The sequence below is a fragment of the Pristiophorus japonicus genome, chromosome 3 (genome assembly GCF_044704955.1).
Source record: "Pristiophorus japonicus isolate sPriJap1 chromosome 3, sPriJap1.hap1, whole genome shotgun sequence".
Taxonomy (NCBI): Eukaryota; Metazoa; Chordata; class Chondrichthyes; family Pristiophoridae; genus Pristiophorus; species Pristiophorus japonicus.
The window spans coordinates 257,412,546-257,431,749 of record NC_091979.1 but is presented as its reverse complement, the minus strand read 5'-3'; the positions used below and the strand labels follow the sequence as shown (position 1 = coordinate 257,431,749).

General features: G+C 44.7%; 1 protein-coding gene across 1 annotated transcript in view; it reads left to right on the top strand.

Annotated features, from left to right (window-relative positions):
* Window positions 1-19,204, top strand: part of slc18a2 (solute carrier family 18 member 2) — an 87,275-nt gene that overhangs the window by 2,415 nt on the left and 65,656 nt on the right. Inside the window, exon 2 of the mRNA XM_070874971.1 lies at window positions 6,779-7,127. Coding sequence (XP_070731072.1) covers window positions 6,779-7,127 — 349 coding nt within the window. The remainder of the gene's footprint in view (window positions 1-6,778; window positions 7,128-19,204) is intronic.

Here is a 19,204-nt window from a genome sequence, read left to right as displayed (position 1 = left end):
AGGGGTCGGCCGTTTAGGACTAAAGATGAGGAAGAATTTCTTCACTCAGAGGGTTGTGAATCTTTGGAATTCTCTACTTCACAAGGCTGTGGATCATTGAGTATATTCAAGGCTGAGAGAGATACATTTTTGGACTCTAGAGGAATCAAGGGATATGGGGATCAGGCGGGTAAGTGGAGTTGAGGTCAAAGATCAGCTATAATCTTATTGAATGACAGATCAGGCTCGAGGGGCCGTATGGCATACTCTTGCTCCGAATTCTTATGTTCTTATCTGTGTTGGGGCCTCAACTATTCACTGTATTTATTAAGGACTTGGGTGACAGGATAGAGAGCCACATATCCAAGTTTGCCAATGTTGCAAAGAAAGGCAGCATTGTAAGTAGTGTAGATGGATGCATAAAATTACAAAGTGATATTAATAGATTAAATGAAAACAGTGGCAAATGGATTTCAGTGTAGACAAGTGTGAGGTCATCCAATTTGGACCAAAAAAGATAGATCAAAGTACTTTCTAAATGGTGAAAAATTAGAAGCAGTGAAGGTCCAAAGAGACTGAGTGGTGTAGGTGCATCGATCATTAAAATGTCATGTACAGGTACATAAAATAATCAAATAGACTAATGGAATGCTGAGCTTTATATCTAGAGGACTAGCATACAAGGGGGCAGAAGTTATGCTGCAGCTATACAAAGCCCTGGTTAGACCACACCTGGAGTGTTCATTTCTGGGCATGAGACCTTAAGAAGGATATATTGGCCTTGGAGGGAATGCAGCGTAGATTTACTAGAATGAAACCTGGATTCCAAGGGTAAAATTACAAGAAGAGATTATACAAACAAGGGTTGTAATAGGACTATATTCTCTAGAGTTTAGAAGAATGAGAGATGATCTCATTGAAACATACAAAATTCTTACAGGGCTTAACGGGGTAGATGCAGGGAGGATGTTTCCCCTGGCTGCGAGTCTAGAACCAGGGGTCACAGTCTCAGAATAAGGGGTTGGCCATTTAGGACTGTGATGAGGAGAAATTTCTTCACTCAGAGAGTGGTGAATCTTTGGAATTCTCTACCCCAGGGAGGCTGTTAAGACAGAGACTGATAGATGTTTGGATATTAAGGGGATCAAGGGATATGGGGACAGTGCAGGAAAATGGAGTCGAGGTAGAAGATCAGCCATGATCTTATTGAATGGCAGAGCAGGCTCAAGGGGCCGAATGGCTTCTGTTCCTATTTCTTATGTGTTCCCTGGAATTTAGAAGATTAAGGGGTGATTTGATCAAAGTTTTTGAGCTATTCGGGAACAGATAGAGAGAAACTATTTACACTGGTTGGGGAATGTAGGATTAGGAGACATAGCCTAAAAATTAGAGCCAGGCTTTTCAAGAGTGAAGTTAGGAAATATTTCTACACAAAAAGGGTGGTAGAAGTTTGGAACTCTCTTCCGCAAATGGCAATTGATGCTAGATCAATTGTTAATTTTAAATCTGAGGTTAAGCCATTTCTGTTAACCAAAAGTCTATAGGGCAAATACAGGCATGGGGAGTTAGGTCACAGATCACTCATGATTTCATTGAATGGGGAAACAGGCTGGAGGGGCTAAATTGCCTACTCCTGTTCCTATGTTCCTAGTAATTTGTTTCTGATTATAGACGGCAGGGATTGTAACTTGTTTCGAATGATGGAAATTGTAGCTTTGCTGTAATATTATTGGTGGAATATCCTGATACGAATAACAGTTTCCATTGTAACTCTAAAGATTGCAGCAGATATTAAGCGCTCAGCGTTCGAAAAACCGCGTTTTCATTGTTACTTTATCTTAGAAACTCAAGTTAACAGATTGAATCTGGAAAAATGGTAGATCTCAATAAATTTGTGGACAGAACTGAAAGGCCCGAAGTCAATAGAATTTACCATAGGGTTGGGCTGAAGTTTGCTGATGGCGCGTTTCATTCCTCGGTGATTCTGTATGTGCGGCCAGAGTGAAATTCGGTGTCTCAATGAATCCCCCAATCAGACTGGAGCGCCAATCTATTGAAAGGTTTCCAGTGCAGGGAGTTCACAGCATTAGGATCAGTGGGTATTCATTTCTGAAACAAGTTTTGAACACGGAACACTGTTCTTTGCAACAAGAGACACGCAAAGAGCAGAGACAGAGACAGTGGGAAATAAAAGGACTAAAATAATAATTTACGGGTGTGCAATTTGTTTCGGAGGAGGATTATTGGACTAACTAATCTTCCCCTGCAAGCTCCAACATGAAGGGGGTTCCGCAGAAGAGATACACTTGACTACGGTGAAGGGATGCTGCAGCCTGCGGTCAGATCAATCCTCGTGTGATCATTGGTTAGTCTGGCTCGGTTATACAGGCCATCGACTCCAAGCATAACAACAACAACTTGTATTTATATAGCGCCTTTAACGTAGGAAAACGTCCCATGGCGCTTCAAGACAATTAGTCTAAAACAAACAGGGTAATTTTTTAATCACTAAACACAACTAAAACGCCTGGTCCTTTCAAGATACCCTTAGACTCATTAGAAAGAGGTAATTGAAAGACGCTCACTGTACTGTATAAGATTGTTTTGATCGAGTAGTTACTATACACGTCATGCCTTTGTACAACGAAGTACTCATCACTAAATATCACCATTTAATTGTGCAGCATAACCACACTGCATACAGGATGAGACAAAAATGAGGCAAAAGCAAAAGACAGAAAGGAGATGAGGAAAAGTGGAGGGCAGAGAAACCCAAGGCAAAGAACAAAAAGGGCCACTGTACAGCAAAATTCTAGAAGGACAAAGGGTGTTAAAAAAGCAAGCCTGAAGGCTTTGTGTCTTAATGCAAGGAGTATCCGCAATAAGGTGGATGAATTAACTGTGCAAATAGATGTTAACAAATATGATGTGATTGGGATTACGGAGACGTGGCTCCAGGATGATCAGGGCTGGGAACTCAACATCCAGGGGTATTCAACATTCAGGAAGGATAGAATAAAAGGAAAAGGAGGTGGGGTAGCATTGCTGCTTAAAGAGGAGATTAATGCAATAGTTAGGAAAGACATTAGCTTGGATGATGTGGAATCTATATGGGTAGAGCTGCAGAACACTAAAGGGCAAAAATCGTTAGTGGGAGTTGTGTACAGACCTCCAAACAGTAGTAGTGATGTTGGGGAGGGCATCAAACAGGAAATTAGGAGTGCATGCAATAAAGGTGCAGCAGTTATAATGGGTGACTTTAATATGCACATAGATTGGGCTAGCCAAACTGGAAGCAATACGGTGGAGGAGGATTTCCTGGAATGCATAAGGGATGGTTTTCTAGACCAATATGTCGAGGAACCAACTAGGGGGGAGGCCATCTTAGACTGGGTGTTGTGTAATGAGAGAGGATTAATTAGCAATCTCATTGTGCGAGGCCCCTTGGGGAATTCTGCATTAGGATGGAGAATGAAACAGTTAATTCAGAGACCATGGTCCAGAACTTAAAGAAGGGTAACTTTGAAGGTATGAGGCATGAATTGGCTAAGATAGATTGGCTAATGATACTTAAGGGGTTGACTGTGGATGGGCAATGGCAGACATTTAGAGACCGCATGGATGAATTACAACAATTGTACATTCCTGTCTGGCGTAAAAATAAAAAAGGGAAGGTGGCTCAACCGTGGCTATCTAGGGAAATCAGGGATAGTATTAAAGCCAAGGAAATGGCATACAAATTGGCCAGAAATAGCAGCGAACCTGGGGACTGGGAGAAATTTAGAACTCAGCAGAAGAGGACAAAGGGTTTGATTAGGGCAGGGAAAATGGAGTACGAGAAGAAGCTTGCAGGGAACATTAAGGCGGATTGCAAAAGTTTCTATAGGTATGTAAAGAGAAAAAGGTTAGTAAAGACAAACGTAGGTCCCCTGCAGTCAGAATCAGGGGAAGTCATAACGGGGAACAAAGAAATGGCAGACCAATTGAACAAGTACTTTGGTTCAGTATTCACTAAGGAGGACACAAACAACCTTCCGGATATAAAAGTGGTCAGAGGGTCTATTAAGGAGGAGGAACTGAGGGAAATCTTTATTAGTCGGGAAATTGTGTTGGGGAAATTGATGGGATTGAAGGCCGATAAATCCCCAGGGCCTGATGGACTGCATCCCAGAGTACTTAAGGAGGTGGCCTTGGAAATAGCGGATGCATTGACAGTCATTTTCCAACATTCCATTGACTCTGGATCAGTTCCTATCGAGTGGAGGGTAGCCAATGTAACCCCACTTTTTAAAAAAGGAGGGAGAGAGAAAGCAGGGAATTATATACCGGTCAGCCTGACCTCAGTAGTGGGTAAAATGATGGAATCAATTATTAAGGATGTCATAGCAGCGCATTTGGAAAATGGTGACATGATAGGTCCAAGTCAGCATGGATTTGTGAAAGGGAGATCATGCTTGACAAATCTTCTGGAATTTTTTGAGGATGTTTCCAATAAAGTGGACAAAGGAGTACCAGTTGATGTGGTATATTTGGACTTTCAGAAGGCTTTCGACAAGGTCCCACACAGGAGATTAATGTGCAAAGTTAAAGCACATGGGATTGGGGGTAGTGTGCTGACGTGGATTGAGAACTGGTTGTCAGACAGGAAGCAAAGAGTAGGAGTAAATGGGTACTTTTCGGAATGGCAGGCAGTGACTAGTGGGGTACCGCAGGGTTCTGTGCTGGGGCCCCAGCTGTTTACATTGTACATTAATGATTTAGACGAGGGGATTAAATGTAGTATCTCCAAATTTGCGGATGACACTAAGTTGGGTGGCAGTGTGAGCTACGAGGAGGATGCTATGAGGCTACAGAGTGACTTGGATAGGTTAGGTGAGTGGGCAAATGCGTGGCAGATGAAGTATAATGTGGATAAATGTGAGGTTATCCACTTTGGTGGTAAAAACAGAGAGACAGACTATTATCTGAATGGTGACAGATTAGGAAAAGGGAAGGTGCAACGAGACCTGGGTGGCATGGTACATCAGTCATTGAAGGTTGGCATGCAGGTACAGCAGGCGGTTAAGAAAGCAAATGGCATGTTGGCCTTCATAGCAAGGGGATTTGAGTACAGGGGCAGGGAAGTCTTACTGCAGTTGTACAGGGCCTTGGTGAGGCCACACCTGGAGTATTGTGTACAGTTCTGGTCTCCTAACTTGAGGAAGGACATTCTTGCTATTGAGGGAGTGCAGCGAAGATTCACCAGACTGATTCCCGGGATGGTGGGACTGACCTATCAAGAAAGACTGGATCAACTAGGCTTGTATTCACTGGAGTTCAGAAGAGTGAGAGGGGACCTCATAGAAACGTTTAAAATTCTGACGGGTTTGGACAGGTTGGATGCAGGAAGAATGTTCCCAATGTTGGGGAAGTCCAGAACCAGGGGTCACAGTCTAAGGATAAGGGGTAAGCCATTTAGGACCGAGATAAGGAGAAACTTCTTCACCCAGAGAGTGGTGAACCTGTGGAATTCTCTACCACAGAAAGTAGTTGAGGCCAATTCACTAAATATATTCAAAAGGGAGTTAGATGAAGTCCTTACTACTCGGGGGATCAAGGGGTATGGCGTGAAAGCAGGAAGTGGGTACTGAAGTTTCATGTTCAGCCATGAACTCATTGAATGGCGGTGCAGGCTAGAAGGGCTGAATGGCCTGCTCCTGCACCTATTTTCTATGTTTCTATCTATGTTTCTATTACGAGATGTGCCGATTGGATGCCTTCTCTATTCTAACTTGAAGTTTTTGGAATGGCGAAGATAATCACATAATTCACAATGTGCAGAGTATGTGACATATATTGCAGTCACAGTTGAATTAACATGGCTTCAATTGATAGGCAGAGAAATCAAATCGACCCCAATATAAACCCCTGAGAAAATTTATAATGCAGAAAATGAAAACAAAAACTAATCATAGTCATATAGAGGAATCGAGATAAACAGACATCTTATACAATAGGAACAATTCAAGCGCAGAGTTAGATTGGACCTCTTCACTTGGCAGACACTTCAACTGATCAGAATGAGCTCGATACAATTCTAAATGTACAATTCACCTTTTATTGCCCAGGATGCTGGATAGTGTCAGCATTCGTCATCGAAGAGCAGAGTTTGTACCTGTTGTCGAGGTTCCCAACAGTATCCACGATAGAAACATAGAAACTAGGTGCAGGAATGGCCATTCGGCCCTTCGAGTCTGTACCACCATTCAATATGATCATGGCTGATCATGCAACTTCAGTACCCCATTCCTGCTTTCTCTCCATACCCCTTGATCCCTTTAGCTGTAAGGGCCACATCGAACTTCCTTTTCAATATAACGAACTGGCCTCAACAACTTTCTGTGGTAGAGAATTCCACAGGTTCACAATTCTGTGAGTGAAGAAGTTTCTCCTCATCTCAGTCCTAAATGGCTTACCCCTCTTATCCTTAGACTGTGACCCCTGGTTCTGGACTTCCCCAACATCGGGAACATTCTTCCTGCATCTAACCTGTCCAATCCCGTCAGAATTTTATATGTTTCTATGAGATCCCCTCTCATTCTTCTCAGTCCTTCAAGCTTGTTCTGCCATTCACTTAGATTGTGGCTGAGATGATAGGGGTCCCAGAATAGGGACATGTGCTAACTGAACACGTTGTACAGATACAATCACTGAACACTATAAGACCATTTTTATGATGTGTGTTATAATTGTGTGTGCTTTCTAACAATGCCTAGCTGCCAGCGACAGATTGAAAGTGTAACTGCTGTATGCCTTGCAGTGCCCATCATTCCCAGTTACTTATATGATCTCCAACATCCATCACCGGAGGAAAACCCGACACAAAGCCCCGAAGTGGTCTCCGCGACTAGATTTCAGAAAATATTTTCCCATTATGACAACTCGACCATGATAACTGGGACGGAGAGCGAGCGGGGAGATCAAGGGAAGGGTTTCAACGCAACCCAGCCCACCGTACCCAATGCGACGTGGGCCCCCGATTCCAACGGGAGCTGTTTGAACAAGGACGAGGACCTGCTGAATGAGAATGTTCAAGCTGGTCTATTATTTGCGTCAAAGGCAACCGTGCAGCTCATCGCAAACCCCTTCATAGGACCGTTGACAAATAGGTGAGTCATCGGGTCTGCGATAAAACTTGCACTTGCTTGGTACAGTCTCCTGGAATAAATGTATGACCTTCTGAATGAACAAACCAAGCTATCTCAATGGAAGGGGGGCGGGGGGAGGCGGTGGGAAGAGAGCAGACCCTACTGCAGCTGCTAGAAATCTGGACCCAAAACATCAAATGCTGGAAGCAGCCAGCGGGTCAGACGACATTGATGGAGAGAACAGGCTAGTCACCGTTTTCAGGTATAGAGCCCATCAGATCGAGTGAAAGATCTATACCTGAATCGTTACCTTGTCTATTCTCTCTCCCATGGATGCTGGCTGAGCGTTTCCAGCTCAGGGCTTCCCAAACTGTGGTACACGGGAGAAATTGTCTATTGGTGGATTTTATTTACGAATTATGTTTATATATGTATTGCATTTTTATAATAGGCTACTCAAATGAAGCTTTAAAACTCTGTTGGAATTTGTTATATAAAGTAGTTAATTTACTTCAAGATGTACCAGTGAGGACATAGGCCAGGTACAGAGCCCTCACCTCCAGTCACTGGACACTAAGTTGTATATGTGTATCATAATTGGTACATTTTGCTTGAGCATTAAAGGGGTTAAAATATTAAACCAGTCTGCTGTTGTAGAGGTACATGGGCAGCTGGTAGATCCGGAAGAGGGTATGCAATAAATAACATTTGGAAACTTCTGTTCAAACTATCCGAATATATTGTATTTACTCCTTCCAATCTTTAATCTCACCATTTGCACCTTATGCAGCTTGTGTTGGCCAGCATTTCTGTTTCATGCCCTCTATGAACATGAGGGGAATTTCCTATTTATATATCTGATAGTTAAAATAAGGTTCAGTCACTTTACTTGCAAAATGTTGATCAAAGGAAAGCACCTTTTCTAGAAACCTTACTACTTGTAAAAGTACATTTATATCATATGGAACTCGTTAGATACATTTCAGGCAAAGTTAGATAAATACATGAAGGAGAAAGGAATAGATGGTTATGTTGATTGGGTGAGATGAAGTAAATAGAGTGGGTGGAGCATAAACAATGTTTGGGTCAAATGGCCTGTGTCTGTGCTATAACTCCGATGTAAAATGACCTCTGTCAAAGTCCTTACAAATTTTTGGAGTGCACAATTGATAGTATATTACTTTAGTCAAATATATTTAGAAAAGATAGAGGGGGAAAAGGGAGGTGGAGTAGCTGTACTTATTAGGGATAACATAATGGCAGTAGAAAAAAAGTGATGCAGCTATCAACAAAACAGAAATAGAATCCACATGGATAGAGATAATAAGGGAACAATCACACTAATAGGGTAGTCTACAGATCACCTGATAGTGGAAGAGAGGTAGAGGAAGAAATATGCAGACAAATGAGGGAAATGAGTAAAAAACATAGAATAATAATCATGGGAGCTTTCAACTACCTTGATATTAATTGGACAGAAGAGGTAGATAAAGGGGATAAGGGAATGGAGTTCCTACAATGTGTACAGGACTCCTTTCTAACCCAATAAGTAAAAAGGCCAAGGGAGGATTCCCTATTGGATCTAGTAATGGGTAATGAACCAGAGCAGATAAGAGAAATAAAAGTAGGCAACCATCGAGGCAATAGTGACCATAATATAATACACTTTAAAATAATAATTGAGTGGGACATAAGTATGACAAAGACCAGGGTAACAGATTGGAGAAAAGCTGATTTTGAGGGGCTGTGAATAGAATGTAGGAAAATAAAATGGACAACAATATTGGCAAACAATGAAATGGAACAGCAATCGGGACATTTAAAATGATGTTCAACAGAATCCAGGAAAAATATATTCCATTAAAAATAGAACAAACTAAACACTAACGAAACACCATGGATGAATAAAGCCATAAGGGCAAAATTGAGGGTAAGGAAAGAGGCATACATTAAGTACATGGACAGCAGGGGAGAGCATGATAAGGGAGAATATGAAGAGATTAGGAGAGAAGTAAATAAAAACATATAGGAAGGCAAAGAGGAACTATGAAATTAAATTATCATGGAACACAAAACAAAATAATAAAATATTTTACAGGCACATAAATAAAAAAAGGATGGTCATGATGGGAATAGGGCCACTCAGGGATGGATAGGATAATACCACAGGCAACGATTAAGGATGTCATAGCAGCGCATTTGGAAAATGGTGACATGATAGGTCCAAGTCAGCATGGATTTGTGAAAGGGAAATCATGCTTGACAAATCTTCTGGAATTTTTTGAGGATGTTTCCAGTAAAGTGGACAAAGGAGAACCAGTTGATGTGGTATATTTGGACTTTCAGAAGGCTTTCGACAAGGTCCCACACAGGAGATTAATGTGCAAAGTTAAAGCACATGGGATTGGGGGTAGTGTGCTGACGTGGATTGAGAACTGGTTGTCAGACAGGAAGCAAAGAGTAGGAGTAAATGGGTACTTTTCAGAATGGCAGGCAGTGACTAGTGGGGTACCGCAAGGTTCTGTGCTGGGGCCCCAGCTGTTTACATTGTACATTAATGATTTAGACGAGGGGATTAAATGTAGTATCTCCAAATTTGCGGATGACACTAAGTTGGGTGGCAGTGTGAGCTGCGAGGAGGATGCTATGAGGCTGCAGAGCAACTTGGATAGGTTAGGTGAGTGGGCAAATGCATGGCAGATGAAGTATAATGTGGATAAATGTGAGGTTATCCACTTTGGCGGTAAAAACAGAGAGACAGACTATTATCTGAATGGTGACAGATTAGGAAAAGGGGAGGTGCAACGAGACCTGGGTGTCATGGTACATCAGTCATTGAAGGTTGGCATGCAGGTACAGCAGGCGGTTAAGAAAGCAAATGGCATGTTGGCCTTCATAGCGAGGGGATTTGAGTACAGGGGCAGGGAGGTGTTGCTACAGTTGTACAGGGCCTTGGTGAGGCCACACCTGGAGTATTGTGTACAGTTTTGGTCTCCTAACCTGAAGAAGGACATCTTGCTATTGAGGGAGTGCAGCGAAGGTTCACCAGACTGATTCCCGGGATGGTGGGACTGACCTATCAAGAAAGACTGGATCAACTGGGCTTGTATTCACTGGAGTTCAGAAGAATGAGAGGGAACCTCATAGAAACTTTTAAAATTCTGATGGGTTTAGACAGGTTAGATGCAGGAAGAATGTTCCCAATGTTGGGGAAGTCCAGAACCAGGAGACACAGTCTAAGGATAAGGGGTAAGCCATTTAGGACCAAGATGAGGAGAAACTTCTTCACCCAGAGAGTGGTGAACCTGTGGAATTCTCTACCACAGAAAGTTGTTGAGGCCAATTCACTAAATATATTCAAAAAGGAGTTAGATGAAGTCCTTACTACTAGGGGGATCAAGGGGTATGGCGAGAAAGCAGGAATGGGGTACTGAAGTTGCATGTTCAGCCATGAACTCATTGAATGGCGGTGCAGGCTAGAAGGGCCGAATGGCCTACTCCTGCACCTATTTTCTATGTTTCTATGTTTCTATGATAGAGAGATAGCAGAAATATTAAATAATTACTTTGCTTCAGTATTTACCAAGGAGATAAACCAGGTGGACATGACATTGGATGATGAGACTAGTAATGAGATAACTGCATTTAAAATTAAAAGGGGAGATATATTAAATAAGCTAATCAAACTCCGAAGAGGATAAAATGCCTGGTTCGGACGGATTACATCTGCGCATTTTAAAAGGATCTAGGGAAGAGATAGCAGAGGCAATACTACGTATATTTAGTAATTCATTAGAAAAAGGACTAGCGGATAGCTAACGTAATACCCTTTGTTTAAGAAGGGAGATAGAACATGTCCAGTGAATTATAGCCCATCCAGCTTAACATCGGTAGTAGGAAAAATAATGGAATCCCTACTAAAGGAGAAAATAGAAGAACATCTAGAAACCAAAAATATAATAATGAATAATCAGCATAGATTTCAAAAGGAAAAGTGTTGCTTAAATAAAAAGCTAGTATCGGTAACAGTGACCGTGAAACTATCGGACCGTCATTAAAAACACATTTGGTTCACCAATATCCTTTAGGGAAGAAAATCTCCCGTCCATACCTGGTCTGGCCTATATGTAATTCCAGACACACAGCAATGTAGTTGACTCTTAACTGCCTTCTGAAATGGCCTAGCAAGCCACTCAGTTGTAACAAACTACTACGAGAAACAATAATAAGAATAAAACCAGACGGTCCACTTGGCATCGACCTCGGCACCGGCCTCGGACACGACAAAGGCACACCCAGCCCATTCAACCCTGCAACATCCTCCTCACCAACATATGGGGACTTGTGCCAAATTTGGGAGTGCTGTCCCACAGACTAGTCAAGCAACAGCCTGACACAGTCATCCTCACAGAATCATACCTTTCAGCCAAGCTCCCAGATTCCTCCATCACCATCACGGGTTATGTCATGTCCCACCGGCAGGACAGACCCACCAGAGGTGGCGGCACAGTGGTTTACAGTTGGGATGGAGTAGCCCTGGGATCCCTCAACATTGACGCCGGACCCCATGAAGTCTCATGGCTTCAGGTTAAGCACGGGCAAGGAAACCTCCTGCTGATTACCACCTACCGCCCTCCCTCAGCTGATGAATCAGTACTCCTCCATGTTGAACACCACTAGGAAGAAGCACTGATGGTGACAAGGGCACAGAATGTACTCTGGGTGGGGGATTTCAATGTTCATGACCAAGAGTGGCTCAGTACCACCACTACTGACCGAGTTGGCCAAGTCTGAAGGATATAGCTACCAGCCTAGGACTGCAGCAGGTGGTGAGAGAACCAACATGAGGGAAAAACCTACTTAACTTCATCCTCGCCAAGCAACCTGTTGCAGTCCCATCTTCACACTGAGGACACCCTCCATCATGTTGTGTGGCACTCATCATCATCATAGGCAGTCCCTCGGAATCGAGGAAGACTTGCTTCCACTCCTGAAGTGAGTTCTTTGGTGGCTGAACAGTCCAATACGAGAGCCACAGACTCTGTCACAGGTGGGACAGATAGTTGTTGAGGGAAGGGGTGGGAGGGACTGGTTTGCCGCACGCTCTTTCCGCTGTCTGTGCTTGATTTCTGCACACTCTCGGCGTTGAGACTCGAGGTGCTCAGCGCCGTCTCGGATGCACTTCCTCCATTTAGAGCGGTCTTGGGCCAGGAACTACCAGGTGTAAGTGGGGATGTCACACTTTATCAGGGAGGCTTTGAGGGTGTCCTTGTAGCGTTTCTGCTGCCCACCTTTGGCTCGTTTGCCATGAAGGAGCTCAGAGTAGAGCACTTGCTTTGGGAGTCTCGTGTCTGGCATGCGTACTATGTGGCCTGCCCAGCGGAGCTGATCGAGTGTGGTCAGTGCTTCAATGCTGGGGATGTTAGCCTGAATGAGCTTGCTGAAGTTGGTGTGCCTCTCCTCCCAGGGGATTTGTAGGATCTTGCGGCGACATCGTTCGTGATATTTCTCCAGCAACTTGAGGTGTCTACTGTACACGGTCCATGTCTCTGAGCCATACAGGGGGGCAGGTATTACTACAGCCCTGCAGACCATGAGCTTGGTGGCAGTTCGGAGGGCCTGGTCTTCAAACACTCTTTTCCTCAGGCGGCTGAAGGCTGCACTGGAGGCAATGTTGGATCTTGTCGTCAATGCCAGCTCTTGTTGATAGGAGGCTCCCGAGATATGGGAAGTGGTCCACAGAGTCCAGGGCTGCGCCGTGGATCTTGATGACTGGGGGGCAGTGCTGTGCAGTGAGGACAGGCTGGTGGAGGGCCTTTGTCTTACGGTTGTTTAGCGTAAGGCCCGTGCTCTCGTACGTCTCAGTAAATAAGTCAACTATGTCCTGGAGTGCAGCTTCTGTATGTGCGCAGATGCAGGCATCATCCGCGTATTGTAGCTCGACAACAGAGGTTGGGGTGGTCTTGGATCTGGCCTGGAGATGGCGCAGGTTGAACAGGTTTCCACTGGTTCTGTAGTTTAGTTCCACTCCAGCGGGGAGCTTGTTGACTGTGAGGTGGAGCATGGCGGTGAGGAAGATTGAGAAGAGGGTTGAGGCGATGACACAGCCCTGTTTAACCCTGGTCCAGACGTGGATTAGGTCTGTGATAGATCCGTTGGTAAGGATCACGGCCTGCATGTCGTTGTGGAGCAGGCGGAAGATGGTGATGAACTTTTAGGGGCATCCGATACGGAGGTGGCGCTCCATAGACCCTCGCGGTTGACAGTGTCAAAGGCCTTTGTAAGGTCGAAGAAGGCTATGTATAATCGCTGGCGCTGTTCCCTGCATTTTTCCTGCAGCTGTCGTGCTGTAAAAATCAATGTCCGTTGTGCCCCGTAGGGGACAAAATCCGCACTGCGACTCTGGGAGGAGCTCCTCGGCCACGGGAGGAAGACGGTTGAGGAGGACTCTAGCGACGACTTTCCCAGTGGCTGATAGCAGGGAGATTCCTCTGTAGTTGCCGCAGTCAGACTTGTCCCCTTTTTTAAAGATGGTCATGATTACTGCATCTCTGAGATCTCCCGGCATGCTCTCCTCCCTCCAGATGAGAGAGATGAGGTCGTGTATTCGCGCCAGCAGTGCCTCTCCGCCATACTTCAATGCCTCAGCAGGGATTCCATCCACACCCATAGCTTCATTATTTTTAAGCTGTCTAATGGCTTTTTCCACCTCGTGCAGTGTTGGGGTCTCACTGAGGTGGTGGCGGGTAGCATGTTGTGGGATGGAGTCGAGAACACTCGAGTCAAAGGCAGAGTCTCGATTGAGGAGATCTTCGAAGTGCTCCTTCCAGCGGGCCCTGACTGCCTCCGTGTCCTTGATGAGTGTTTCCCCGTTCTTGGTCAGCAGTGGGATGGGGCCTTGGGTATTTGGCCCATGAAGAATCCTCGCACATCGTGGTTGTCGGCCAGATGTTGTATCTCCTGTGCTTTCTCCATCCACCACCTGTTCTTTAGGTCCCGGGTTTTTTGTTGGACATAGAAACATAGAAAATAGGTGCAGGAGTAGGCCATTCAGCCCTTCGAGCCTGCACCGCCATTCAATAAGATCATGGCTGATCATTCCTTCAGTACTTCTTTCCTGCTTTCTCTCCATACACCTTGATCCCTTAGCCGTAAGGGCCATATCTAACTCCCTCTTGAATATATCCAATGAACTGGCATCAACAACTCTCTGCGGTAGAGAATTCCACAGGTTAACAACTCTCTGAGTGAAGAAGTTTCTCCTCATCTCAGTCCTAAATGGCCTACCCCTTATCCTAAGACTATGTCCCCTGGTTCTGGACTTCCCCAACATCGGGAACATTCTTCCCGCATCTAACCTGTCCAGTCCCATCAGAATCTTATATGTTTCTATGAGATCCCCTCTCATCCTTCTAAACTCCAGTGAAAAAAGGCCCAGTTGATCCCTTGTCTACTCTGCTAGTTACATCCTCAAAAAATGCCAGAAGATTCGTCAAGCATGATTTCCCTTTCATAAATCCATGCTGACTTGGTCCAATGCTGTCACTGCTTTCAAATGCGCTGCTATTTCATCCTTAATGATTGATTCCAACATTTTCCCCACTACGGATGTCAGGTTAACCGGTCTATAATTACCTGTTTTCTCTCTCCCTCCTTTTTTAAAAAGTGGTGTTACATTAGCTACCCTCCAGTCCATAGGAACTGATCCAGAGTCGATAGACTGTTGGAAAATGATCACCAATACATCCACTATTTCTAGGGCCACTTCCTTAAGTACTCTTGGATGCAGACTATCAGGCCCCGGGGATTTATTAGTCTTCAATCCCATCAATTTCCCTAACACAATTTCCCACCTAATAAGGATATCCTTCAGGACCTCAGTCTTGAGCCGTCTGTAATGCCGCTTTGCTGCTCACGCGTTGGGTGCCACTGTGCTAAATAGGATAGATTCAGAACAAATCTAGCAGCTCAAAACTAGGTATCCATGAGGTGCTGTGGGCAATCAGTAGCAGCAGAATTGTATTCCATCGCAATCTGTAACATCAAGACCCGGCATATCCCTCACTCTACCATTCCACTCAAGCCAGGAGATCAATTAGGAGTGCAGAAGAGCATGCCAGGAACAGCACCAGGCATAACTAAAAATGAAGTGCCAACCTGAGGAATCTACAACACAGGACTATAAGCGTGCTAAATACCGGAAGCAGCATGTTGCAGACAGAGCTAAGTGATTCCACAATCAACGGATCAGATCAAAGCTCTGCAGTCCTGCCACATCCAGTCGTGAATGGTGATGGACAATTAAACAACTAATGGGAGGAAGAGGCTCCATGACTATCCCCGTCTTCAATGATGGCAGACCCAGCACGTTAGTGCAAAAGACAAGGCTGAAGCATTTGCAACTAACCTCAGCCAGAAGTGCCGAGTGGATGATCCATCTCGTCCTCCTCCTGAGGTCCCCACCATCACAGAAACCAGTATCCAGCCAATTTGATTCACTCCATGTGATTTCAAGAAAGGGTTGAGCACACTGGTTACGGCAAAGGCTATGAACTCTGACAACATCCCGGCTGTCATGCTGAAGACTCGTACTCCAGAGCTAGCCGTACCTCTTGCCAAGCTGTTCCAGTACAGCTACAACACTGGCATCTACCCGACAATGTGGAAAACTGCCCAGATATGTCCTGTCCACAAAAAGCAGGACAAATCCAATCCAGCCAATTACCACCCCATAAGTCTACCCTCAATAATCAGCAAAGAGATGGAAGGTGTCGTCGATAGTGCTATCAAGTGGCACTCATTCACCTATAACCTGCTTACTGATGTTCAGTTTGGGTTCCACCAGGACCACTCAGCTCCAGACCTCATTACAGCTTTGGTCCAAACATGGACAAAAGAGCAGAATTCCAGAGGTGAGGTGAGAGTGACTGCCCTTGACATCAAGGTAGCATTTGACTGAGTGTGGCATCAAGAAGCCCTAGTAAGATTGAAGTCAATGGGAATTAGTGGGTAAACTCTCTGCTAGTTGGAGTCATGCCAAGCACAAAGGAAGATGGTTGTGGTTGTTGGAGGTCACTCATCTCAGTCCAGGAACATCACTTCAGGAGTTCCTCAGGGCAGTGTCCTAGGCCTAACTATCTTCAATTGCTTCATCAATGACCTTCCCTCCACCATAAGGTCAGAAGTGGGGATGTTCACTGATGAATGCACAGTGTTCAGTTTCATTCGCAACTATTCAGATAATGAAGCAGTCATGCAGTCCATGCCCAAATGCAGCAAGATCTGGATGACATTCAGGCTTGGGCTGATAAGTGGCAAGTAACATTCGAGCTACACAAGTGCCAGGCAATGAATATCTCCAACAAGCGAGAAATTAACCACCGCCCCTTGACATTCAACGGCATTACCAGCACCAAATCCCACACCATCAACATCCTAGGAGTCACCTTTGACCAGAAACTTAACCAATCCAGCCCATAAATACTATGGTTACAAGAGCTGGTCAGAGGCTGGGTATTCTGCAGCGAGTGTCCCACCTGCTGACTCCCCAAAGCCTTTCCACCATCTAGAATGCACAAGTCAGGAGCGTAATGGAATAGTCCCCACTTGCCTGGATGAGTGCATCTCCAACAACACTCAAGAAGCTCGACATCTTCCAGGACAAAGCAGCCCACTTGATTGGCACCCCATCCACCACCTTAAACATTTACTCCCTCCACCACTGGCGAACCGTGGCTGCAGTGTGCACCATCCATAAGATGCACTGCCCCAACTTGCCATAGCTTCTTCAGCAGCACCTCCAAAACCCATGACCTCTACCACCTAGAAGGACAAGGGCAGCAGGTGCATGGGAACAGCATCACCTGCAAGTTTCCATCGAAGTTACACACCATCCTGACTTGGAAATATATCGCCATTCCTTCATCCTGGGAGTCCTTGGCCAAAGACTGCCCTAAGTGGAGGAAATGCATCCGGGAGGGCGCTGAGCACCTCGACTCTCATCGTCGTGAGCATGCAGAAATCAAGCGCAGGCAATGAAAAGAGCGTGCAGCAAACCTGTCTGATGGGGAGAATCGCCCTTCTCCTCTCTTAACAAGCCCGGATTCAACAGACGGACACCTTGGATAAGTTTCAATGACTTTAATTCCAACACATGAAGGGGGAGCATCTCACTTCTCAGCCCCTGAGAAAGGATCTCCAACGAGCTGTTCAAATTGCACCTTAATTATACAGGGTTTAGCACATGGACAGACCTTAACAGTGACATGATTGGTTGTACCAACGCATGCTCAAATACCCATTTGTTCCCTCCATCCAAGTGTCACTCGCCTTATATTATATTGCTCCCTTGAGCCCGAGGTCAACGAGTGGTCATCTTGTGTATGTGCAACTTTAAGCATACCTTCAACGAGTGGTCATCTTGTGGCTCTATGCATACATGCAGTTTTAAGCTTACCTTCTGTTTAGCCAGCTCAGGGCCTACATAATAGCCAGATAACATCTTTGATAATCAATCTTGCTCTTGCAATCCCCCGTTTTGGCCCTTGGCTATATACCCCAAGATAGGCCAATGTGCCGTCCCCTCATTATTTCATCCAAAGGGGAAGTGATATTGTCAGCTTAATCCATCTATCTAGGTGGCCAAGCCCTTACTTTCAGATGGCTTCTCGTATCTCTTTCCCTTTATACACCATTTACCTATTTTACAGATTTTTCCTTAGATAATAAAGGTTTAATTTCTTCGACTTTTATGGGAGCCTGAGCTATGGCTTTCCTCACCGGTCATTTACATCTCCAACATAATTTAATCAATAAAACCATTAAAACCACACATTGCACAATCACCAATGCATGGGATATTATTCTTATCCAGGGGTGCACCTGCACGTTTAGTCCAAAGTTCCAAAGCCTGGCATACCAGTGTTGGTTTGTCAACATTTCTTTAGTGTCCTTCTGGAGTTTGTCGATCATCATCAGGATGATGTACTTCTGCCGTTGTTCATGGATGTCCTGTTCCAACTTAGTTTTTTCTTTACTAAGTTTGGTTATATGTCATCCTTGTGGTTCCTCGAAACCTTTATACCCTGCTTTGATAGTGTCCATCACCATCCCATTGAAGGATCTCCTTTCAATTCCGGATATATGATATATCCCTGAATATCGATGACTTCTGTTGGCGCAAAACAGAAGTCGGTGATTGTGATAGGGCAGTGGGTAACTCCCCCACCGTCATGTTGACCGCCGTGGTACTCACACACCATCCTCCCTTTCCTTGTGAGGCTGCGGTCATTTTAAAGTCCAGTGTCAGCGGTGTGACACTCAACACACAACCTTCGGTTCAGCCATATCCACAGTCGTTGTTATCGAGGTCTGGATGCTCTTGGCATAAAACAACTTGATTATTCTTAAAACAATGTTTAATATAGACACCTTTGGTATTGTTTCCCTTTTTAATTACATATTGTGGTACTGATAACACAAACCCTATTACATTTTGATGTCCGGTTACACACCTGTTCTTAGGGACCCAGGCATAACTATTCCTCCAAACCTCAAAGGCTTGGATATCATTCTTGCCCAATGTCCATTCAGCAAATACATCATTGGTTATCCAATCTGGCACCTCCCCATTCTGGAGTTATTCTAGGTTATGTTCTATCGCATTGAGCATCCAAGCCCCATCTCCTGCACAAGCTATTTCGGCTCCCATTCTTTGGCTCATAGTTTGTCCAGCCTGGCTCACCAAATTTATCATTTTTGCATGGTCCCGCAATGTATGGGCAACCTGTAGCAATTCCCATTCCGCCCCATCCCTTAGCTGGGCCTGCATTTTCTCATTATCATCTTCCCTTTCTAGCAGTCCTTTTAAGGTCTGTGTGAGGGTGATGACCTGCTCTTCTATTGTTTGAAGATCTATTGTATTAACCATCGCAACACCCGCTGTGTATCTTGTGCCCACCATTTCTAATATTCCCCTCTTTCTCCTCCCGCCTTTCCCGTTTTTGTTCGGCTTTTTTACGCTGAACTTCATAGTCTTGGATTCAGGCCCCTCAAGGGCTCTTAGGGTTAGGTTTTTGTTTCAGCTTATAGTTTTCTTA